Source organism: Pangasianodon hypophthalmus, chromosome 21 (genome assembly GCF_027358585.1).
Source record: "Pangasianodon hypophthalmus isolate fPanHyp1 chromosome 21, fPanHyp1.pri, whole genome shotgun sequence".
Taxonomy (NCBI): Eukaryota; Metazoa; Chordata; class Actinopteri; order Siluriformes; family Pangasiidae; genus Pangasianodon; species Pangasianodon hypophthalmus.
Genome location: NC_069730.1, coordinates 5,609,108 through 5,634,807, shown reverse-complemented (window position 1 = coordinate 5,634,807; position 25,700 = coordinate 5,609,108). Strand labels below are relative to the sequence as shown.

Genomic DNA, 25,700 nt, shown 5'->3' with positions numbered 1-25,700 from the left:
AGCACTGTTAGCCACCAGGCTTCCTGTTGTTCAGTGTCTGTTAACCAGTGCCTGTTTCAGGCATTATTAGCGATCTTAGTATTCTGGCCCACACTGTTTATTTAAAGCTTATTGCAGCAGCTCAGAGAACAGTTCATCAGGATCACTGATGGTGGTCAAGGCCAATGTGGAGCTCTGGATTTGCTGATGTCACAGGTTGGAGGTCACTTATGTCAGTGTAGCAGCATTATGCCTCATTGTGCTAACTTTCAGAGTCTGACAGAAATATCAGCACGAACTATTCATTACCATGACAGTGCAGCTGTCTCTCTCGCTGTCTCTCTGACTCTCTGTTTTTGTCTGCAAAACCCATCCGAGTAAAATGACAGCTTCCTCCTTTTCTGTGCACACTTTCCTGTCTCTCCCTCTCTGGTGAAATGTAAATCAAATCATATACATATTTATCTTCTAGCAGAAAAAAAAACATAAAAAAAAAAGAAAAGAAAGGGAGACAAGCAAACCCAGAACACACGCTAGACTTATTGACAGATTAGGCTCTGTTTCACTTGTAAGTTGCTTTGTTTAATGGCATCTGCTGAATTATTAAATCACAAAAAGGTATGTTTCTCAGAGAGTTGTTCTCTCCATCCACACACTCAGCTTGTGTCCATAGAATTATATTAATTATAAAATGCAAATAGTGAGACAAGATGAAAGGTTTTACAACACTAGAGTTTCAGTAAAAGCACATGTGCAGCAAACGTTAACAGTAACACTACACTTTATATCACTATATCAAGTGTATACTGCGTCAGTTTGTTAAGGGGAAAAAAAACTTGAAGAGGCTCAGGGTTCAGAATTATTTTTTATTACCCCCTCCAGTAATTTTATTACTGATATTTGGCTTTTAAAAGTGTTTTAGAGCAGCAGAGCATGAGGCTGATGGCAGAGTCAGGCAGTAAATATGAATGATATGTCACTTTGTATGAGAGAGAGAGAGAGAGAGAGAGACTACATATGAAGAATGTTTCAGCCAGTTCTCAGACAGTTTTGTCTGATTGAGCCATGTCTGGGAGTTACCTATATTGTTCTGAATGGGGAGAACAGTGGGAAAGTGTGTGTGTGTGTGTGTGTGTGTGTATGTGTAATGGCCTTATGAACTTTTGTAATTGTGCCTCCCCTACCCTCCTACCCTGAATTCCTTCTTTCTTGCTTTCTCAGTAAAACATAACTGTCTCTAGATGATCCACTGAGGAGGCAAAGCACTCATTCTGAGAGCTGGGAAATCTTTAAATTATTTGTATTTTCCACCTGGGTGACTTCTGCTGATAGCTTTACAAGCAGAAAGAGGCAGAATTTAAAAAGTGTGAAATAATGATGGTCATATAAAGGGAAATTGTGTGTGGATTAAACATTATGGTTCTACAGAATGGAGGAATGTGCACTGTAGAAATAATGGGCTTGCCTGTGTGGTGTTTGTGTATGCGTGTATATATTGTCTTGCACATGTATGATATGTGTATTGGAAATCACATGCACTCACTGGTGCAACACAAACATATTAGCCTGCGTTACAGTCTTTTCATCAGATGAGTTAATTTTGACGTTACACCTCATTTACTCTTTCCAATTAGATGATAAAGCAGCATGGGGTGAGACAATTCTCCTTCAATTTGAGTGTTAATGAAAAACATTTTCTAAAAAAAAATCATGCTGTAGTTGTGTGAATGTCTATGGCTTTTTTCTTTTGTGATATTTTTTTAATAAAGCACTCAGCTCTCTGTAGACTCTCACAAGGCCCTTAAGTCATATAGACACCAGCTATCTGTCAGCTTGTTTGTGTTTATGTTTATGTGTGTGTGTGTGTGTGTGTGTGCCTTTTGGGCCCTCTGTTTCATTAAAACTAAATTCAGTCAGATCAGAGGCCTTGGGAATACTACAGAAGAACATGATCATTCTTCCTAATAAAAGAAGCACAATAGCAATAGCTATTCTAACTTGACCTATTAAGCCTTCTTGACCTAGCCCTTTTGGGCACATAATTATGGAAACATTGAGAAACTTTTTCACACATTAACGCACATGTTCAAATTGCTATTTTATGAAACTCTGAAGTAGAGTGGCCTAATATGTTTCAAGTGTGAGAAGTGAAAAAAAAAAAAAAAGTTTCACTCCATATTTTAAACTTATTTTTAACTGGCATCTAATTGATCCACAACTGTTCATCTTATTGTTTGCACAATAAAATGTAAAGTAATGAAAAACAACAGTGAGAAGGCTCATAATTTAGGATCCTTTCTGTTCTTAATTCCTTATTTACATATAAAATGGTTCATTTTTACACTGTCAGAAGTCAGTGTCAAATTAGCTTTGCTATTTATAATAAGCACAAATATTGTCCTTTCAGTTAAATTAAGCGCAGCCACATAATACATCACTGTCTCGTTATTCCGCACTAGATTATGTTTTTAACCCTTTGCGAGGACCAAATGTTCTCAGAAACATAGGAATAGCTGAGAGTCTCAAAATCTTCAGCAAACACAAATGTAGCTATTATTTGAAAAAACTATTGATGTCATATCGACACGGCTGCGCAATAGCAGTTCTTGTCTTTAAATAAGTTATGCTGTATATACACGTATTTGCTTTAGATCAATCAACATACAGCCATATTCGCTTGTTAAATCTATAACACTGACTATACAGTTTGCTGTTTGAGGATGAATATATGCGTAATGACATAAATGATCATTTAAAATTGCATTGTTTTTTAATTAACTAATAAGGTAAAACATGATGAGCGCTCTCTTAGAAGTAAAATTCCAAACAGTGTTTTGCATTGCTAACATAAAATGGTTGTATCTGAAGATAGTATTAAATGGAGGGATGAGGCCTCTTTATACTGCTATTTTCATTTAAATGAGTCATATCACTATAATATTATTATACACTCGAGTTAGCCAAATCAATTTTCAGCAAGAATTACTCAGCTCAATCCTGGCACGAGCTCTTAGTGCATTCATTTTAACAAGCGGTTCCAGTATCAGTGGCACAGGCTTGCTGTCCATGCAGTAGGTAAATTTTGAGCTATTAAAAACCAGTTTGGTGATATCTCAAAGCTTTTGAGCTGAGAGGGCTATCAGATCACCTTTTATGCAATGCTAAAATACAATCAACAAAACAGAAACAGCTGAATATGTCTTTTCGCCCAAAACTATGCTGGTTGAAGAGGTTGATCTGCATGATGTGTATGCAATGCTTGGTCTTGCATTAGTGATCCGGAAATCCCAGGACTGAAGCTATGTTCAAGGACATGGCGCCTCTTGCCATTGACTTTAATGAGGCTGATGACAAGTGTAGCAATGCATAAACATTACTTTCTGTTGTTTGTTTAAAACCTTCACCAGAGGTAATCGTTGATGCTGCAGATCATGAATGACTGAATGAGTTCTAGTCACATAGAAAAAAAGAAACATCATTCCCCAGCCACAACACACCTATAACAAACCAACAGTGTATATTAATGTTTTTTTTGAGGGAAGCCAAAATGCCTTTGTGTATGCATCCTGACAATATTAAATGAATATTCTAGTCTTTTCTTTTCTTTCTTTTTTTCATGAGTGCAGCTACCTCAGAAAAGAATTCTGACACATTTCCCTGCACTGAGAGAATAACACTTTTTTTATACTATATATAAAAACTACAATTGTTACACTATAACACTATATTGTTACACTACTGGAGCAATACAACAAAAAGTAAATCTGATTACTTATACTGTACTAAAGGTTTTGTAGTATTTATGCATGATCAGGAAGATCTCACTACAATGGCAATACATAATCACAAATTCAGCAGTCAAATCTTCAAATCAAAGCACAAATTCTACAGATTTAAACCTTAATTTACAAGTTACTTTGCTTTGTGAAGAGTTTGTGAAAGTGATGAGATGGCAGTCATTAAACTGTAGTATGGCTACTACTTGAGTATTAAGTACATCCAATGCAAAATATACTGGGCTTGTTTGGGTTTGAAAAGTGCTGCAGGTTTTGTGAGTCCATTTATGAGAATTGAAACACACACACACACACACACACCACTTTTTCAGGGCGACCCCACACAGCTGCCTCCCTGTCACCTGGGAAACGACTACCAGAGCAGTTTATCTATGCCAAATTTCAGGTACAATATATCAATACCCTTACACACAGAACAAATACACACACGTCAAAGCAGTGAGAATCAGTGAGATGGTCGACATGGTATGTTTCCAGGATTTTGGTGCCCATCTGTAGTTGGTGCTTTTGGTTTGAGCTCTTTAAAAAAAAAAACGAAAGCTTGTGCACAGTAACGGAAAGCACCAGAAAGCAAGCCCCAGGTGTCCACAAAAACTTTTGGCCATATAGTGTAGGTGAGAGAGTGTACATTATTTGAAGCCACTGCTCCAGCAGGAAGTTAATGTTGTCCATAGACTTGCAGCTTTTAAGAGATTCCCTTTCAAGTTATTTAACAACATTAACTAGCAATAAATTAATGCATTATTCTGCTTGAAAACTTCAATGGAGAAAGGATTACCATGTAAGTCCATAATGCTCTGTGAGTTGTAGTCTGGCTATAACAATGACTTTTTTTTTTTTTCGCATATGACTGAATCACTTTAATCGCTTAACTGATCTAGATGTATGTCAAATACATAGTTAAAAATTAGCCATGAAGCTAATATTTGGCATGAAAATTAGCCTGCTAATAGAGTAATGCTAAACAATGCCTACACAAGTCACATCAGTCACCCTATCTTTTAAAGCGGGAAATAAAACTGGATACATGATTACTGCTGGATTAAATTGATACACATTAAATAAATGCAGATAGTCAGTGGATGTTAATCCATTCCTCCCTTTAGTGTTGCCTCCAAAACACATACCTATAACTCTTGAATCATAATGTATAAACACTAGGTTTTTGACACAACGTGACTCAGTCACAACATGACTGAGTGGTGAGTAGAGATGCCTCATTATCCTGGTTGTTTGGATGGTGGTAGTCAACATAAGGTGTTTCTCAACTGAAGCTTCTTCACTGAGCAGATAGGAATATGAGGAGGACTTCACCAAGGATTACAAAAAGTGTACTGTCTTAAAATCGTTGATCCCAGGGAGGACAAATATCATTGATGTGAAAATAAAGATGTCATCAGCTATATGGGCTGCTAATATGTACCATACTTTTATAGAAACATTGATGAAACATCCAGCATGTGTTGATATAGTGTCTTTATGTTGTGTGAATATGCCTTGAGTATGTGCATTGCTAACATTACCGACATTCCTAGTGTGTGAATGCTGGTCACACTTTCCTGCTGCACATGATATGGCCAGTGCTGATTATGCATTGATGTGGTTTAGCCTGAAGCATTCACTCCTTTCTAGATTAAACTCCTCTCCTTCATTCTGTCTTCCTCTGTCTCCCATGGCGTGTGGGTCTGATATGATAACAGGATCATTTAGGGACAAGCCAGACACTGTCTGGACTCCCAGAAGCCCCAGGGAAGTATTGTCACACCAGACCTGGAGCACAGCCACTTTCTGTGTGGGAATAGCTGAAGATAAGAGAACCCTTAGCAGATGCCCATACAACTCACACTGCTCTTTTGCTTTTAGGATTATTGGAAACGGGAATAGGAGATTATTTTTCTTCCTTTCTCTCTCCATCCTTTTATATTTCTGTTTTTTTGGTTTAATCTCTCTCAGTAGATTTGACCATTACCACCAGCCAACCCCCTCCTTTTCCTTTTACTGTTTATCATTTGTCCTGATTTGTTTCATCGCACATGATTCACCATGCTTGCAGTGTTTTAACTGCTGCTCACCTCCTGTAGCTAGCTACGTAATTTTTGCAACAATATGGCCGAGCCATACGTTTAAACACACTTATATTGTCTTAAACCACATATTACTGAAACTATGTCAAAATATTACACTATGGATACTGATAGTGATATACTGTATGTCATGCTATTTTGATATGCTGGGTCTTATAGTTTTCTCTCTGATTATGAATTCAAACTTCTACCACATCCTGGTATCCAGAGTTATTCCCATTCACATAGGTACAGAACATACATACATGTCAGCTATCATCTTTTCAGCACGTCATCTTTTGAGTACAGCTTTTCATCATCTAATATTCAGGTGATCAAAATTCTTATCAGTATTGATTGATGGCTTTAACAGGGAATAGTCCTGTATCCAGTTATCAGGGACTTGATTTCCTCTGTTGGTTTATGCAGCTCTATGGGTTCAAGGTCCCTTCCACTCTACAGCCTTCACTCCCCCTTCGCTCCTAAGTACATAAATTTTGCCCCAGTTGAATTGTGGCGTCTGCTTGCTGCTGCAAAACCCAAAAATGAGTATCGATTTTCTGTCCTCTCCACTGTTCAATTATGCAAAACCACCTTTTTTATTTTTCAAGCTGTTTTGGGCCCGGCGCCAGCGTGTGAATACACTCCATCTGAGGGTTAAAATGGCCGAAGGCTTGTTAGTCTTTAGTCAGTGTGCTTGTGTAGAGGAACAGGGTCATTATGAGGCTCTTAAAGATTAAATCCTCACTTTGGTGAACTTTTGCCCATACAGGTTCCTTTGTGGAAAAAAATGTGGGCTGCTTAAATCAGCACTTTTAAACATAAGTGCAAGAACACATTCTGTCAGTTAGCGCAAGGAGAAGAGGTCCTGTGACTTGTTTGCCTTTGTGAGTGATAGTGGGCACAGCTTTGAAGCAACGCCTCTGTGTGCATCCGCATCAATGCATAATGAGTGTTTAGACACTCTGTCACACCGTGTGAGAGCCGTTTCGCTCTCCAGCAGGGCAGGCTGGCACCAGATTCCTGTTTCTGCAGAGGCTCAGACTAGCACAGATTCTCACCTGCGCCCCCTGCTGGATGGCACGAGTGCAGCACTACATAATAATAATAATAATAATAATTAAATTAATTTAAAAAATAATAAAAATAGAATGTTAGGAGAGCAGGAAAGTTTCAGTTCAGGTTTAAAAGAGGAAGTGACAGAGAGTCCAAAAGAGATCGGGATGTGGTTAGTTTGATGCTATGATGTATAATGTGAGTGTGTTGTACTGAGGTATAGTCATGGAGGAGCTCTTTGGTGACACTGCAAGTTTAAATTGCCAGTTCTGACTGTACAACTTGTAATGTGTATAATGTGTATAGTGTGGGTGCTTGTGTTATAAGAGCAAGGTCATAGCTTTGGCCATTTCTCTGTCACATTTTTATCCCAGTTATGGTTGGATAAACAATATCTGTCAAACGAGTGTATGTCTTTGTCACAACTTGACCAGCCTGGGCATATGAGGAACTGTATTTTGCTTTGTTCCCACAAGACATTATAGAAAATCAGTTCATGAGTCTTAGTGATGTGAGTTGTAATTATGGGTGAGAACCCTGCTTGATGAATTTTAAGCTGTATGCTTTTATTCAATTAATGCCAAAGAAAAGAGAATTAAAGTAGTTATAAAGGCACTGACACAATTCCTGCATCTGTGATCATCAGCAAATAGGTGAAAGTAAGGTTCTAAAGTAAGAGAAGGACTTAAGCTCCATAGTACAGGGGAGGGTCTAACAATCACCCAACTAATGTTAATAGTAAGGTCAGGACACCTAGCAGCTACAGACTTGGGGATCATCTAACATTTTATGTCAAGGCCAGGTAGTTGTAAGAATGTGACGTGTTTGTGTAATCATATAGCGTATTACAAGCATAACAGTGAAAATAAATGTGAAGATGTATATAACGTGACAGAAGGACAGGGCCAAGGACTGATCCCTGGGAGCAGGAGCACCTTGAGTGAAAGTAGCGATGGCAGATTTATGTATATAGGCACAGATCCCTTACATACTGGATGTGGTAATTTACAGGCACTCTCAATCTTCTCTTGTGTTGTTCCTCCTCTCTCATCTCTGTTCTCTGCAGCTCATCAACTCATTTTCACTCTTCTTTTATCCTCTCTCAGCCTGACAAACACCCCCCTCTCTCTCACCTCCATCTGTTCCTCACACTGAAAGCTCAGGTAAAATTGTGTGTGTGTGTGTGTGTGTGTGTGTGTGCACGTCTGTGTGGCTGCAGGTGTAATAAAGCATCTGTGTGAAACAGTGTGTAAGGGGGTTTTGGCAAGGTGAAGATGACATTGGCTTTTGGAGTACAAAGACAAAGTGGAAAGTCATCTCTCCTGATTCATACCTAATACACACATGCGCACACACACACACACACACACACACACACACACACACACACACACACTTGTACACTGTGTTTGGAGTAAATACACCCAATGAAATTGAATGTTACTGTTGCGTGCTACTACTCAGATCACACAATCACACAACTGCTTAAAGCACAACTGTTTGATGCTGAAGATTGCTTCGAATTTATTCTTTTTGTAAACACATTATCCTTGAAAGAAGATAATCACTTACTGCATGCTCACACACACACACATACACACACATGCTCTGTGGCCCCTGTGGCAGTAACAGCAAAGATGCTTTAGTCTAATGCTCCATGTAATTACATTATCTTCCTCTGTGATATTAAAGAGAATTATTTAATTGGTTGGAGGGGGGCTCTCTCAGGAATGAGGGAGAGGTGGAGAACAGGGAGAAGAAGAGAAAGAGGAGGAGCATGGCCTGTCGTACAGAATTATTTAATTAGATTTGGATCTCACTTTTCCTAATTAGCTCAGACAGTGATATAATTATGCAATAGAACATGAGAGGCAGTGCATTATCACAAATAACATCAGCGCTGTGGTTTGGTTGCAGATCATCACTAGCAGCTAATATAGTTATGTTTGGTAGAAAAAGATCAGCTGAGATTATATACTATGAACAGTGCACACTCTGTGTATTCTACAGTCAATTCTCTTCACCCTGCCTGCAGTTATTGTTCAGACTACTGTTTCAATAATAATAGTATTGCTCTCTCTCTCTCTCTCTCTCTCTCTCTCTCTCTCTCTGTCACAGGACGAGCTAAAGACCCTGCAGAACATCAGTGATGGTGGATACCCACTGCAAAAGTGAGTTTTACACACACAAACTCATACACACACAAACACACACACACAGCCACCTTGCCATTTTCTTCATTGGTATAACAATTTTACATTTACTTACCTTAAGTCAGTCCGTTCCACCCGTACCCCCAACACCCCCATATCCAAACCCACAAACACACACATGTGTCCTTGAGCAAATTTTAATGAAATTCCCTCATCGGTGTATCAAGACTGGATTCACCCTGTGGCTAGAGCATGAGCTGCTGTTTAATTACAGATAACACCTGCCAGCCACACACACAAGACACACACACACACAAAGCCATGAACAATTAATAAAATAATTAAGTAATATTTTCCTACAAAAAATACTCTTCCTGTGTGAGTGTGTATCTGTGCACTGTCGACATGTTTGTGTGATTCGTATGTACCCAGCATGAGTATTGAGAACTTATGTACTGGCATGAAAATTAATGTGACAAAGAAATGTATGATTTTTGTGTTCATGTGCTTATGAATTCATCCCCTTGATCCCTTAGGTTCTGGAAGTACATGAACAGCTGTATATAAAACAGATTTAATCATCAACACTTAAAAAGCCAGCAAAAGAACAAAAGTAAGACAATCCTCACAGTATCAGGAGCTTAATATAAAATAAATAAATAAATAAATTAAAAAAAAAAAAAAGCTTAATAAAGTGTGCAAATGATACAATTAATTTTGCATAATTTGCAGAAAATTGACAGCTGTGCTTTCACGTGCTGTCTTCAATGGGATGTGAATTGTTATAATCCAGAATCTGTTGTTAAATGCAGAGCGTAATGAGGAGCTCACTTTCAGTCATCAGTAGTAGCACAGATATAGAGAATGCCAGTACACACTGTTCAGGTACACATTATAACCACATGAGAAAATATGAAAAATAAACAACACATCTGGGAATAACAGCACTATCTTTGTGTGCAAGCTAGAGGTGTGTATCAGGATTGAAAAGAAAGTCCCTGGAGTGGACAGCTTTTACTCTCATGTGAGTGGGAACAGATGGTTAGCTATGAAGCTCATAGGATATATAAGAGAGATCAACACAACTGCATTAAAAGTATTAAACTACAATGGGCAAATTAGGTACGTATTAGGTATGGTCATATGTTGCACTTTTTATGTTGCAATTTGTTGTAATGTTCAATAACATTTTGTTCAGTGTGTAAAATGGTATATTTTACCAGTGGTCATAAACTGATTTGATTGACAGCATCCAGCACTCCTGGGGGGACTTTCTGCAGAGACAGGATATCCTGGAGAAGAGGAGCCCCTCCCCTCCATCACTTTCTTCTTCAGACAAGATGAGCACTTCAATCAGCATGACCACCCTGTCAGACGGCAGCACCCCTGTAAGTCTTCCCGCTGTTCCTTACCTTGGTCTTTCATTGGCTGAGCTATGGTCGGCTGTTCATACATCAAGCAGCCCAGAACCAGTTCTTATCCTGAAGTGAACATGTTTTATTTCACACATTATCGTTGCAAGAGAGAGTTGATATAGCTGAATCTTCTTCCTCCTACACTTTCTCTTTTTGCTACATTAATGGCTTAACATATCAGGGTTCAGTCTTACTGAAGTAGCAGTGTTTTAGTTCTTGTGTCACTGCAATATTTATATAAATGTCATTGTCTTTGTCACTGCTGATTGAGATTCCTGTCTGTACATATAAATCTGAATCTTCTGTGTATACAGAAGTATAGCTAATATACTGGCTAGGCTTATCAGTGCGGCTTCCTCTCTGTGATGTGTGTGTGTGTGAGAGAGAGAGAGAGAGAGAGAGAGAGAGAGACGTGAAGATTGGAGCAATATACAGTATCTGTGTAATAGGCTTTGTAATCACAGTGACATTGGCGTGTAAGAGAGAATGGCTTCCTTACGGCGAGAAATGAAATTCTGCTGATTGTGAGCTACTGATTGAGGGAGACAAGAAAAAGAGAAAGAGATAGAGATAGAACACTTCTAACATACACATGGCATTACCATCATTCCAGGAAGGCATTTGGATGAAACATGTAATGCTGTGTTGTTGACAAACACAAACACAGAATATGCTTATTGTCAAGTAGTGAAAGTAATGGGAACACTGTTGCTAGGTGGTGCAATGTGTGCTGCCTCACAGCTCCACAATGACACTCTCTGTGAGGAGTTTTGCATGGCTTTCTTCTGGGTTTTCCTGTTCCCTCTCACCCCCCAAAAACATTCCAGTAAGTGTATTGGCTAAGACAAAGTGCCCTTAGGTGTGCTTGAGTGTGCACGTGGTGCCCTGTGATGAATTTTCGACATATCCGATGTTCTCTGGATCCAACACCACCCTAACCAGGATAAAGCGGTTACTGAAACTGAGTGAGAGTGTTACAAGATAAGTGGAAAATATAGACATTGGTTTGCTAATAACTGATGCAAGCCAATTAACATGCTCACACATAGCCATTCAGTCTCGTATATGAACATTTATTCCATACAAATGTAATTACATTTAGCACTAACCACAATCCTAACTTCCACATTGAGATACGTTATAAGTGATCTTGTAAACATGATGAACACCCCATTTGAACATACACAAAATAGACATGTTTCAACTTCCTGTCGCCTTCCTTTCAATTTTTGTTTGCATTTTTCAAAAGGTTTGTGTTTTTCCTTTAAAAGACTAGCTATCTTGGCAAAGATTAATGCTGCATGCAATGTTTTTCTGTTTTGGGGTGGAAGAATAACCACTGTGAGGTTAACAAGTGTACAAGGCCATGCTTGAATTTCAAAAGCTCTCTTTTTCTGTTGTCCCAGCAGTACAAACCATCTCTGTGTGAAGCCCAGTCGTATTTTCCGGCTGATTGAATTTATAACCTCTGTGTCAAAATTTTGTCTGCACTCCCTCCGGCTGAGTGTGTGTGAGCAAGTGTGTTTTGGCACAAAGTGGATTTAGATGATATAAAATCAATATAAATTTTGGCTGCTGGTGAAATAAGGACCTAACCTGACCTCATATCCCTATGCTGCATTAGCATCCATACTTTACCCAAATCATGGCTGTCATATTTAGGTCTAAGTAGAATTGGCTTTTAAGGTGTTTTACAGGAGAATAAGACTTGAGCACACCACACAAGTTATCTGAGGCTTAATAATGTAGTCACCATCTATGTCACCGCTTTGAATGTTCAGGTTTAAGGAAATTCCCAATATCTTATTTTTAGGAACCTATAAATCCCAGAGCATTTCAGAATTTCATAACCAGCTGTCCAATTCCTGTGGTTTAGGGTGTGTCCTGTGATTTAGGGTGTGTCCACTCATATTTAGGTGTGCACCAAACATCTAAACCTTAGTCTACCAAAAATTGAGGGTCTCTATCCTTGTCCAAGTAAACTGTGGTTCAGTTTGTGAGAGGGACACAGTTTTACGATGGTCCACACCAAGATGATGCAAAAAAGAGTAAATAATTGTATTACTGCTGTAAGACTAGTTTCATTTTTCAGAAATTTGTCTCTTCACCTATAAGAACATTTGAATGGACTGTGGAACGGACTTCCCCTTCGACATCAGCTAACAAATTTGTGTGAGTCTGAGCACTGGGAATGATGCTCAGCAGCTGTTCTGTTGCCTTGATGTAATTCATAGCACAAAATATATTTATTTCTAGAGCACACACAGGCTAATGCACATGTAGTTGTTTTCTTTTAAAATGACAGACACGTTTAAGGGAACATTCATTTTGACATTTCAGTAAATAATAATAATAAAAAAAAAAACAGGTCTTAAATAGCTCCGTAAGTGTGTCAGAAATGACATTTGACCTTACACTGTGTGTTTCGGTATGCTACAAGTGTCTCTATAAAATAGCTCTATTAATGCATGTAGTACTGTTGCAAATAGTGGCACACTAACTGGTAGTTACCAGCAATAGTATTCTATGTTCTTCTCTAATAAACATGGACCTGCACAGGCACATCCTGACTAATCAAAGAATACCCATGCATGCAAAACATTTGTGCTTGAAAATTATTGTAATGTGAAACCAACCGAGATATGAGCTAATTTACTGTCTTCAAATAACACAGTTCCTCTCGTAGTCTCTTCCCTATCCTTAGGAACTGCTCTGCAAACAGAAAGCCTGCTCTGAAATGTTGTGGTGTTTTCTGATCTCTGAAAAAAACGCCCTGTACTGACTTTAAATGTCCTCTAGGTAGCACTGTTGCATCAGAGCTGGCATTCTACTTGCTGTTTTTATGTGCAGAGTTTCGATCAATCCTATTTTAATTTTCTTTTTTTTTTTGTGCTGAATGTTTTGACAGTTACAACACACCATTAATTCCTCAGATGGATTTAAATGGACTTTCACACACTTCATCATCTCCTTACCATTTGTCTCTTATTATCCTGAGTGCTACCATACACACACACACACACACACACACACCTGCTCAATCCAGGTCACACTCACACTGTTCCCCAGCAGGGTTTGGGAGACTGGGAGTACATTTATTTCTTTCCATATTTAGCAGCTGAATGTTCTGCAGAAACTCACACTCACGTAAAGTCACCGCATTGCTGCATTCGAGTTCTCCTCAATAACTTTTTGGTCGATGACTCTTAATGAGTGTTTAGTTTCACTGACGTCAGTATGAATAGATAGTTGTATTTTATTGATCCCCAAAGGAAGGTTTGTTGAGGGCACCAATATATTTGGAAAATAATTTTTAAAAAAAAGAACAGAAATATTTAGCTGCATTTTCACTAAATCTCAAATGGAAACAAATACTGAGCAAAAAACATAAGCCAGTTAATAACCAGCAGTCACTACAGTTTTGTAATTAGTAAATAATAACAATGACATTGTAGTGACTGCTGTTTGTTTCTGTAACTACTCTGTTACCTCTGGGACTATGAGCTATAGCATCAGGTCATTGCGTCATTAAGCCTCTGATGTTATGTCTGTAATGTCTTCTAATGATCAGTCATTTTAGCTTTGTTTTGTCCTGAAGGGTGCTGTTTTATTAGCCACATCCTGCTTTTTATTAGCCATATCCTTCAAAGTCTCATTTTAACCAAAACAGAAACTTTTTGGAAGGCATCACATACAGCACAATGAATGTTTAGTGTTATAATAGTATTTTGGTTCTTCCAATTGTAAGTTAAAGACGTACATGATTTGAAGCCCTCTCTGGTATAAATACAGCAAGCAACCTGAGAAAGAACATTTTGTAACGCAAGTTGTGCTTCATTATGCACATCAATGTGACTGACACAGATAGAGAATATTAGGTAAAACTTGTAGCCAAATTTTAGCTAAGTGTGACAAGTTAGCCATCTGATCAGTTAGTTAGGAAAAGGTACTGAAACTATTGTAAGTTACAGGAGGAGACAGATGGAAGCAACAGAGATTACAACAAAAAATACAGCTTTGGGACACACTGTTAGAGTAAAAAACACAAAAACTTCAGTCAACTTCACTATGTGTTAGTTTTTGTCTAAGCATGATTACATCATGTGCATTCAGAACAGTGCAGGAAATGGACCAATACTCATGGTACACAGTACCAGGACTTCTATTTTTCACTCTTTTGACTACTGGAAGTCTGTTTGTGTCCTATTTCTTATAAAGTTTCTTATTTGTAATGCAAAGCTATAGAACGAAACTATCTATGTAGCCAATAATAACAGTAAATTTTGACTACATATCTAAACATATATTATTAAAGTGTATTAAAGTAATACACCGTATCTTTCAAACGTTTGCATTTTAGTGTAACACATACTACACTAACATTGTTTTTTTTTTCCCACTTCATGCACTGTTTGTGAGCCATTTTTTTGTTACGGTCTAAGCTTCTGTCAAATGCATTACTGAACTTTATGATTATGTTCTCTCTTATATAGACATCAATTTTACATCTAAAACTAAGCATATAGCTTAGTTTTAGATCTTCAGTAGATGTTCAGATGTTCAGTAATAGTTTTCCAGCAAATTATGCATTACAGAGCTGATATAACTAGACGGCTGTATGTTGTACAGCTATGTTGCTGTACAGCAAAGCTTGATAATCTCTGTGTTTTTTCAGCACTGTGATTGTAATCGAGCATTCTTTCTGCATGATAACAGATGACGTATTTCTCCAAAAACCAAATCTGAGGTAAACTGTTCTGACTGTTGCTATTACACGATTTAACAAATTTTTTTTGTAAGAATGGTGTTCATCACTCGAGTACAGCTCCTAAGAACTGCAGTTCTCCAGCTATCCCAGAGTAACAGGAACACCAATCAACTGGCAGTTGTCAGTTTGTTATGCTACCAGCCGGAATTGTCTTCCAAAGTATAGCAGTGAGCTACAGAGATATCCCCGTCATTTTATATGAATCATTGCTGCAATAACATCTGATATCACTTTTTTCTTTGCTTTTCCACACTCTGTATCTCCTTTTATCCCTCTGAGGCAATTCAAGCTGCAGTTCTTTTGAGGTAATATATGATAATTATGGCAACTCAACATAAGGATATGTAAATGGGGCTCAACTTTATGCAGCCTCGCTTGTCATTTATTACCCCAGAGAAACAGCTGTGTCGTCTTTTGTATTGCTTTTAGGAGGTTTGATTTACACAGCTTTGGAATAGTCAATCAGTTTTCATTGTCAGGAAATGTGTGGAAAGAAAGCTAGAATTTTTCTTGAACGCAGAATTAACAGTGTGTAAAAAGCGTATACATTACCTGAGTTTGGGAGGCAGATAAAATCATGTTTACTACATCTAACAGAACATGTAATCAGCCATACCATTTTTTTTAACCCCCCCTTTTTTTAAAACCCCAAATGCATACAATATGTATGAGGGAGAGAAATGCACTTTATCTGTTGCCATTTGTATGGCACTTAAATTGCGCACTAATGCTATTTTTGCTAGAAAAAACTTCAATTCAAATTTATGTTGCACATATAAGGTTTTCATTTGACTCACCCTCATACTTCTTTTTGCACAGTATTTGAAATATGAAGAAAAATGAAGAAATATTCATTTTTTTTGTGCATTATGTTTTAATGTTTTTTCTGCTCTGGATTATTTCGTCTTCTTGGTTTGGGAAAACAGTGTGTTATTACAGTGGTAACTCATTGGTAATTTTTTAGTTTCCGGGGTTTCCTGAAGGCTATGGGTTAATGCTTGGCAAAAACAATTGGTTTCTAGAATGTTTCACCTGGTAAGTTTTTGTGAGAATTTTTAAATAACGTTTAAGTTTCTATGATGCTGCTAAAACATTTTTAGTTGTATAAACATTAAAACAAACATGTAATGTAGTTTGAGCAACTTTTTTAGAGATGTTATTTTTGTATTGTAGTAATAATAATAATAATAATAATAATAATAATAAAATTCAGAAAATCTGTCCTGATCCCATATTTCCACTAGGGGTCAGGGTTGCACCATGCCATCCTCATCCCGCTACACACCTGTGCTCTTGCTCTCTCTCTCTCTCTCTCTCTCTCTCTCTCTCTTGCTCTCCTGATAATTGTCCATTATCAATTGTCTCTTAATTAAAAGTGGGAGGGAAAAGACAGATAATTGCATCACTACACTGACAACAAGCTCTTTGCTTCTCTACCTCTCTCCTTCCCTCCCTCTCTCCTTCTGTTTGTCCTTCTGCTTGCTGTTCTCTGTCCTAGAGCTGTCTTTATTCTGCAGCGTTTCACATCAAATATTTAGTAGCTCTAGGATTGTGTCAGATTCTGGAATAAGGTCTTTCCCATAACCTAATGGCAGCAAATTTCTAACTGATCATTAAAACAGAGAGCACTGATCATATGAAGAGGCAGATTGATATAATTATGAAAAGGTCCTATTGATTACGGCCAAAATTGATCAGTGTGGCCACAATGTGTGGATAATGTGTAAAACTGTTTCATTTAGCACTCTACAGCATGGAACATTATTTTCTTATAACAGCATGGTGCAAAGTGTGTAATGCCACTTATACCACAGCAATTTGCCTAAGATAACAATGTTCAATTTATTAATGAATGACACTTTTTAACTGTTTGTAGTTAGTCAGATTTGATGCTGCGGAATGTCCGAGAGACATGTTAGTTCCTGTTCTCACTTACTCTATAGCAATGATAAACAGTCATTCCCTCACCAACAGCGACTTTTCTTGTTCTCTATTCTCTTTCAGAAACGCAGTTTGTCATTTTACCAGCAAACCACTAAGTGTAAAAACTCCTCTGTTGTCAAGACTTTTTTTGTGCTGAGAAACTTTATAAAGCACCACGACTGTTGCAAAGCGCTGGCACTCGAGACTCCGTGGCAATAACGCATTCTTTCGCACAGAGGCGATTCACTACACCTCAATGCACAGAGGTTATTTACATTATATTTAGCATTAAAGGACCACAAACCTAACTGCAGGAGCTAGCGGGATTGGCCACTCACTTCTTTGTGGATGGGAGTGGGATTAAAAAAAAAAAACATTTCCATTTCTGTAAACTTCTTGCAAAATGATATGAACATGATAATGTTCCATTAAAGCTATAAAAAAAATTTATCTTTTTTGAAAATCAACACTATTCTCAGTGTAGTCTTACAAGTCTTACAAAGTGCATTTAGCCTGCTTTCTTTACCATATGCCTGCATCTCCTTACTGTCTGCCTAGCTACCTTTTTTCTCCACTGTCCCGACTAGTCGACAGCGCCCCATAGCGGAGATTAATCAATCTGTTATTCAACTAGCTTATACCACCCCTTGTGTGTGTGTGTGTGTGTGTGTGTGTGCGCGCATCTGCATAATGGCATGGAAGCCTCTGCTTCTCATATGCGATGATAATATCTATTATGATGAAGGAGATGCCACATATTCTTATGCTAATTTCCACCTCATTAGTACAAAGACAGAAATCTGCTTGTATCATGATTTCAATCATAATGACATGAATGAATTATTCATATTCTTATGTATTCTCTATGTTTGAGTGTGCAATGATCTCCTAATAAAGAACGCAGCGCCATTAAGATCCATGGCTTCATTACGTATAGCAGTTTTAAGTTTTATTATTAACTTTATAACATTATGCAATGTTTAATTACACTCATGCCAGCAATGTCACTCTGTTTCATTAGCACATCTTTCCTCCCTGTCTTAATAGGAACCATTTACACACTGCTGCAACCACAAACCTGCTGTGCTGTGTGTAATAGTAAGAAGAGGAAAAAAAAGAGTTAAAAAGAACGAGAGAGTTCTCTCTTCTGAACTATAAAGAGATCAGGCTTTTAGGCGAAACTGCAGTCTCCATCTCAACACCACTATTGTGTGTATGTGCACTTACCTTCCCAAATCCATTAGCCAGTGCTGTAATTTAAGAATACGCAAAGCTCTGGATTATGGTGAAGAGAGAGAAAGAGAGAGAATGGAGGAATAGAGGGTGAACGAAAAGGGAGCCAGCAAATTCATGTTCTTGTAAAAGGCCCTGTTGTTTTCTTCATTGAATTATTAACACAGCTGGTGTGTTGTGGTACTTCGGATGAGCTGAAGAGGAATAAGACAGTTTTTTCTGTTCATAAATGGTAAGACAACTTTATGTCTAATACGAAGACATCAACTATACTTGAAATTTAAACTAGTGTTATAGTTAAATTAGTGTCACTGTTAAAGCAGTGTAACATTGCAAGAAAAAAAGGCTGATGAGGAATGGATGCACAGCAGACAAGAACCAGAAATTAGGAAGTGTGACAGAAGTAAACAGGAGGCATCTGCGTCTATATTGTTTCATCACAATCATATCTAGGTTATAACTGGGTCACACAGATATGTACTATACTGTATGTAAATGTATACACTAGATGCTCATAGGTTTGCGGACACCTGACCATCACACACTTATGTGCTTGTTGAACATCTCATAATAATCTCCACTCTTCTGGAAAAGCTTTCCACTAGATTTTGGAGTGTGTCTGTGGAGATTTGTTTTCATTCAGGCACAAAAGCTTTAGTGAGGTCAGGCACTGATTTCAGGTGAGGAGGCCTGGGGTGCAGTCGGTGTTCCAGTTCATCCCAAAGGTGTTCAGTGGGGTTGAGGTCAGGGCTCTGTGCTGGCCACTCGAGTTCTTCCAGTCCAACCTTGGCAAACCATGTCTTCATGGAGCTCGCTTTGTGCAGAAGGACATTGTCATGCTGGAACAGGTTTGAGCCCCTTAGTACCAGTGATGGGAAATTGTAATGTTACAAAGACAAAGCATACAAAGACATTCTATACAATTGTATGCTTCCAACTTTGTGGCAACAGTTTGGGGAGGAACTACATATGGGTGTGATGGTCAGGTGTCCACACACTTTTGGCCATATAGTGTATGTAAATATGTACTATATGTACTGCTTGTCATTCAGTATTGCAGATTTAGTGACATCATACAGTATACGTACCTTATTTTACAGCATGAGGTTGTACAGCATCTGGCTACTGAACCCAGATTTCACTTTATTAGCACATGCACGTGTATTGACATGGTTGACATGTGGTTCCAATTATGGCAGAAATATCATGCCATTTTTAGTTCTGCATATGAATGAAGAAAATGTCACTCGGGAGGATTGCTTGTTATACGGTAATGATGATGGGTACAGACATTGTTGTGGACCGTTTGCATGTGTGTGCTTGTTTCTGTGCGTGTGGTGCTTACACAAGTGCAGAGATTCAGTCTGAATGTGGATTTTGTAGACTGTGAGTGAAAAGGGATTGTACTTATCGCTTTGTTGCATCAGCAGTTATGGAGTTTCCAAGTCCTGAGAAATACATGGCAGAAAATGAACATAGCAGAACGGACAAAGAGGATTAGAAAAGGGGGCGGGGGGGGCGGGGGGGGGGGGGGGGGTGTCACATACAATGCAACAGTATGAAAGTCCTTCCAATACTAAAATAAAATCTGTGGTGTATAGTAATAACAAGATAAAGAAGAAATTTTATCTACACAGTGTTTTGATTAAACTTAAGGACACGTCACAAATCAGAACTGTTAAGCAATACCGAATATAGCAAAATACAAATTTATGCTGTGTTCTGTATAATAAGAGTTCTTTGCACTTTCTGAGTTTTGTGTGTTTGTGTGAAACTGGTGTGAGAATGCAAATGATATAATTGCTGTGTGGCTTAGTGCCTCATTTAACATTGGAACTTGACTAAAAAAAGTCTAAAAAGCATTCATGTATGGCGGAATTAACAACAAGGCCGAAGTGTTTAGGCTCTGAGCAGTGGAACCTTTAATTTTCTTTCCAAATTTACACTCACAGTTTTAACTGCCAGTGGTTGTGCACTATAATAGAGGCATCCCATGTTTCCACTGGTTAAAGATCTGAATTACATAATAGCATCTGGGACTTTACTAATGAACGGCATAGAAATACTAAGTAATTATACATTCTAGCTTTGAGAACGTATTTTATCATCCAGAGTCAAAACCTTGAGTATAAACATTACCACAGACAACAAAAGACACAGAAGATGTCCATCCAGTAAAACAGATATTTCTTCCTCAGTTTGCTGTTTTTTTAAACAATACATTTCAAAACCCCCACACTGTTCACACCTTATTTTAATTACATAAGGAATAACACTCTTCAGATTGTGTGATTATGCAAAAATAATCCACCGTGGGGTGGTGTGATGGTGTGCTATTACCACCCTGAAGTAGATTATTTTCATATTACTGCACAGACTGGGGAGTGTTATTCTACTTACACCACAACAATTTGCCAATGAATAAAATGTTCAATTTATTAATTAAATCATTTTAACTGTTTATAGTTAAAACTTTAATGTTGTGGAACATCAATGAGACAAGTTCCTGTTATCACTTACTTTATATGCACTAAACGAAATGGACGTTCCTTCACTGGCATCCCCTTCTCTCTCTCTCTCTCTCTCTCTCTCTCTCTCTCAAAAAACACAGCTTATCATTTTACTGAGAAAAACTTTGCAAAGCAGCGTTACTGTTATAAAGCGCTGACACCTGAGAATCCTTCCCTAAATGTTAAATAAAAGCCTCCTAATGTGATTTCACCATTTCACCACATCAATAATTATATGTTTTCCTTTGTTAAACAGTTAAACAGCAACAACAACAGATTTAAAATCCCTCATTATGAGGAGTGTCCACTGTACAAGTCCCCGTGTATGAGCTGTTACTATAGAAACAATAATGTATTAGGACAAGCACATTAATATTAACCTATTATTCATGTTACAGCTGGAATTACTGTCCGAGTAGTAGAATAATGCACACCTTTGGACTAATCAGATTCCAGGATTCAACCCCACAGTGGTGTAAGATTATGTAAACTAAAGTTATTGTCATGGGGACAAAATTGCCCCGCCTAACAAGCCAGAGATGTCACTCGTTCTTGGTTTCGGACCTGCAAGATTTTGGTCCTGGAACCTAATTTATTGACTGAGAACTGACTATTTTGTGGATCAGTGGATCATTCTGAGATTAGCACTGACAACTTGTCAGTAGAAAATGGCTCCTGGGAACTATACAGACACTGGAAAGATACAGAGTTGTGAAAGAGTGGCACAGCTGAAGTAACCTGCAATTTCCACCAATGATCAGGGCTAGATCGTGTCACACGTACACTAATCACTGACACATACACACACACACACTCATTCATATGCAGATTCACATGCAGTAATGAGCATTAAGGAACAGATTCCTCCACGTGTTGAGTGCACTGATGCCTGAATGCTATGAAGAGAGGGATTATGAGGGTAATTACAGTGACTGCGGCAGGCAGAGGATTGTGGCAGGTGTTTGTGTCTTGAATTTTTCTGTACAGAAATATTCAAATGTGGTATTTTTTTTTTTTACTAGAGTTTTCTTCTTCTTCTTCTTTTTAACTGCAGTGTTATTTTTCCTCAGTAGGCGTCAATCTGAACTTTGTTGGAGTTCAGTTTATTTGCAACTTATGTAGGAGCATCTTGGATCCAGTTAACAGTGTGAAGTGTGAGGATTTCATACCCCAATGACATACACACACTTTGATAGCAAATACGACAGTGAAACATGCATGACTGTTGTGTATGAAGTAACTGTATAGTGTGTGTGTTGTCATTTTGAGCTGCCACTGATTATATAGATATGTTTTATTTTCCTGGTTATCATGCAGGAAAAGATATCTGAGTGTAGCATGTATGTGTTTGTGTATTTGTGTGTGTGTGTGTCTTCAGCCTCTGTCTAATCTGACGTGCTTTTGTGCCTTTACATGACTGTTCATGCATGCAACTAACACAGTGGTTGCCCACGTTGCTTCTTTTGCATGTTGCAAGTTTTTTCAGACCCAATTCTGTTTGCGCCAAGCGTTTGCAAATCTGGGTGTGGTCCAGAGGACCGATCTCTCGTCCACCATGTGTGAAACAATCTGCTTCCTGTCAGAGCTGCAACTGCAATTATGAAAGTTAACTCATCTAACAATATATACATTGAATATCCTCCCATTTCTCATATGACTAATAGGATTATACAACTCTTTACTGGATTGATATTACATTTAGTTTAGCCTTGATCTGTTTCCACGAAAGGTTTTATAATTCCAATTGAGCTATCAGTTGGATTATTAATGGATTAATAGGCAGCATGTAAATGTAGCTCCTTTCTTCTCTGCAGACACTCTATTTTACATCACTATTTTTATTCAGAGCTCTCCTATGTTTAAGGTTGCTCAGGGAAAAGTGTAGGCATGAAAAAAAAGGTCTCTTTTTTGATGCAGTTAATGCATTCAAGCAGTTGATCATAAATCACTTTTGTCCGCTGTCTTCTCAACGCAGCTCCATCTTCATTTACATGTGTTTTAAAGTCTCACAAATTCAATAACGTACTCCTGCAAATGCAGCCAGCATATGCCAGACGCCCATGGTACATGTTTAATTCACCCATTTTCAGGAAAATTGAGAGAGAGAGAGAGAGAGAGAGAGAGAGAGAGAGAGAGAGAAGGAGAGACTTCATTAGCGGGATGTGAACAGACTGGTGGATATTTTATTTGTGATGGGAGTTAACTAAGATGCATGAACCAAGCCACAGACTAGTGGAACCCTGGAGCGCCAGTGTTATTCAAAAACATGGCTTAATTTCCCTTCCAAGCGCAAAATCAAGGGCTTCCTCTATCGATGTCTCCACTTCTCACGCCCTAATCACAGCGAGCTGATGGGAAAAAGCAGGGTGATCAATAAAGCATGTATTGGAGCTATGTCTGAGAAGCTGTTCAGTCATCCACATTGTTTTGAATGCCTAATAATAATAATAAGTCAGAGCCACTGGATGTGTTATAATCTTGTTGAAGTTTCATAGGAAAATCATGACTACATTAGAGTATAGTTGTAGAACTGTCTAGCAATGTTATCCAGGGCCAAACGGCGTGACAAGGGTACCATTTCATTCTGTTTCTCCTTATGACAATTATAATTTTTAGGCCTATGTACTGTATTTATTAAATGTGGTCAACACAATTATATTGTGGCTAGAAACTGGACAGATCCTTTATGTGGCAAATCATACTTTTCCTTAGATATCTTTGACTTTTGATGATCATACATGTCTTTAAACATTGCAAAATGCACCTTTAACACTTTCATCTCATGGAAATGAGATGTATACCTATATACCTATAACTTTTAAATGTGATACAAACACAGAAAGTCTCCTGTTGGGAAAATATTCTTTCTATCACTGAAAATAGGAATGGAATATCAGTGTTATTGTAGACTCCATCCATACAGCATCAAATCTTTGGGTTTGCCTCTGTGGGGAAAACTTGACTTCCAGATAACATAGTCCATCCATCACAGCGCTGACAAACTTAATGACAGACTTTATCATGAACTGTCCCATGTGTGTCTGTGTGTATGTGTGTGTGTGAGAGAGAGACAGAGGGAGAGAATTAGAATGAGAGAGTCTTCCCATCTTTGGAGCAAGGGTTCTCCATCTAGGACAAGGAAAGTCACCACATCTTGTTTAGAAGAAGGAACAGGATTTTCATAACCACACACACACACACACACACACGCACACACACATATACGCACACACTCGGCCTACTTGCTATTCAGCTGTCCAGTAGAACTGCTTTCCTATAGAAGATTTAGCTTCTTCAGAGCCCCCTTGGCAGTAATAAAAAACAAAATCATTTAACTCAGGCCTGTATAAAGGTGTAACATATATCATTAATCTGGATGTGAACAATAAGAGGCAACAAGAATGGTGTGTTTTTATCTCACTGCATGTTTTAATGCATGTCAGTGACATCTTTCCATTTTTGTGATGCACCAGATGAGGTACCAAGCAGACTTAGCACTTAATATGGGGTGAGAATTTCAAACTTGTGATCATGTCTGTTTAGCTTCCTTAGCTTCCTTAGCTTCCTCCTAGCCAGGGGCAATAAAGATGAAGAGGCAGAAGTAGGAGAGATGGATAGATAGATGGATGGCTAGAGAAAGGGAGAATGATCAGATGGAACGAAGGAGTGAGGCCATAAATCTGCAGTTAAAATGGCTGCAAATTGGGAGAAACAGTGACACCATTACAACCACCATTTTAAGTTGCTTGTAAACAATGATATGTTGAGACCTTTTTTTTAAAAAAATATTGTAACTAATAGGATTTCATTCTTACCAGATAAAGCTGTTTTATGGCGCCTTAAATAAACAATACATTCCATTACGATTATGTCAAGATAATATCTCTAATTTTCTCTTCCAGAGCTTTTTTAATGTCTGGTATAAAATTGAAGCTCAAACAGGAAAGTGCAAAAAATAGTCTCCCTAAAGATTGTGTACTTGTGGCAAATATTATTGCCATCACTCACGGATATAATAGCCTCTTCTCCTGGATTCAGCAAAAATTTTAATCATAATGTGCGTTATGACTGATTCTGCATTTGGTAAGCCAGACAACAACTAACTTGTCGTATTCTCTGCTGTATGTTCCCTAATAACACTCAGTAATTGAACAGCTACACTGTAACCACAGACATACAGACATCTGGTTATTTATTTCCAGTCATCACCAGCCAAGAAATCTCACATACTCCTGTTAAATATGATGCCACCTTTATTTAAGGGGCCGGGGGGAGCATATGAGGGAATTAGACACTACAGTTCGGTCTGATTGGCTGCCGTGATTGGAGGAGGTTTACAGGAACTCATGGGGTGAAGGTTAGTGAAGTTAATGGCACTTCATTAGATCTCTTGTCTAGAAAGGACAACTTGTATGAGTGGGAGGCTAAATGTGCTTTATAGAGTGTTTAATTGTCATGTAGGCTGGTTTGCTCTGTTTCCCTCTTTGACACTCAGACCTCCCCTTGTCTTATTGCTTAAGCAGAGACCAATCTGAAAACTATTCAATTCAATTCAATTTTTATTGGTATAGTGCTTTTAACAATGGACATTTTCACAAAGCAGCTTTACAGAAATATAAAAATTCATGATATAAATTTTAATTTTAGAAATTTATCCCTAATGAGCAAGCCAGAGGCAACGGTAGCAAGGAAAAAAATTCCCTGAGACGATATGAGGAAGAAATCTTGAGAGGAACCACACACAAAAGGGAACCCATCCTCATCTGGGTGACAACAGATAGTGCAACTATAAATAATTGCACT

The 25,700-nt window shown here is 38.1% G+C and overlaps 1 protein-coding gene across 2 annotated transcripts in view; it reads left to right on the top strand.

Annotated features, from left to right (window-relative positions):
- The window catches only part of schip1 (schwannomin interacting protein 1), a 308,678-nt gene that overhangs the window by 104,148 nt on the left and 178,830 nt on the right, over positions 1-25,700 (top strand). For both annotated transcript variants that reach the window (XM_026941093.3, XM_053227587.1), the window contains exons 11-12: positions 9,014-9,066; positions 10,298-10,436. In XM_026941093.3, the coding sequence (XP_026796894.3) occupies positions 9,014-9,066; positions 10,298-10,436 (192 nt within the window). The remainder of the gene's footprint in view (positions 1-9,013; positions 9,067-10,297; positions 10,437-25,700) is intronic.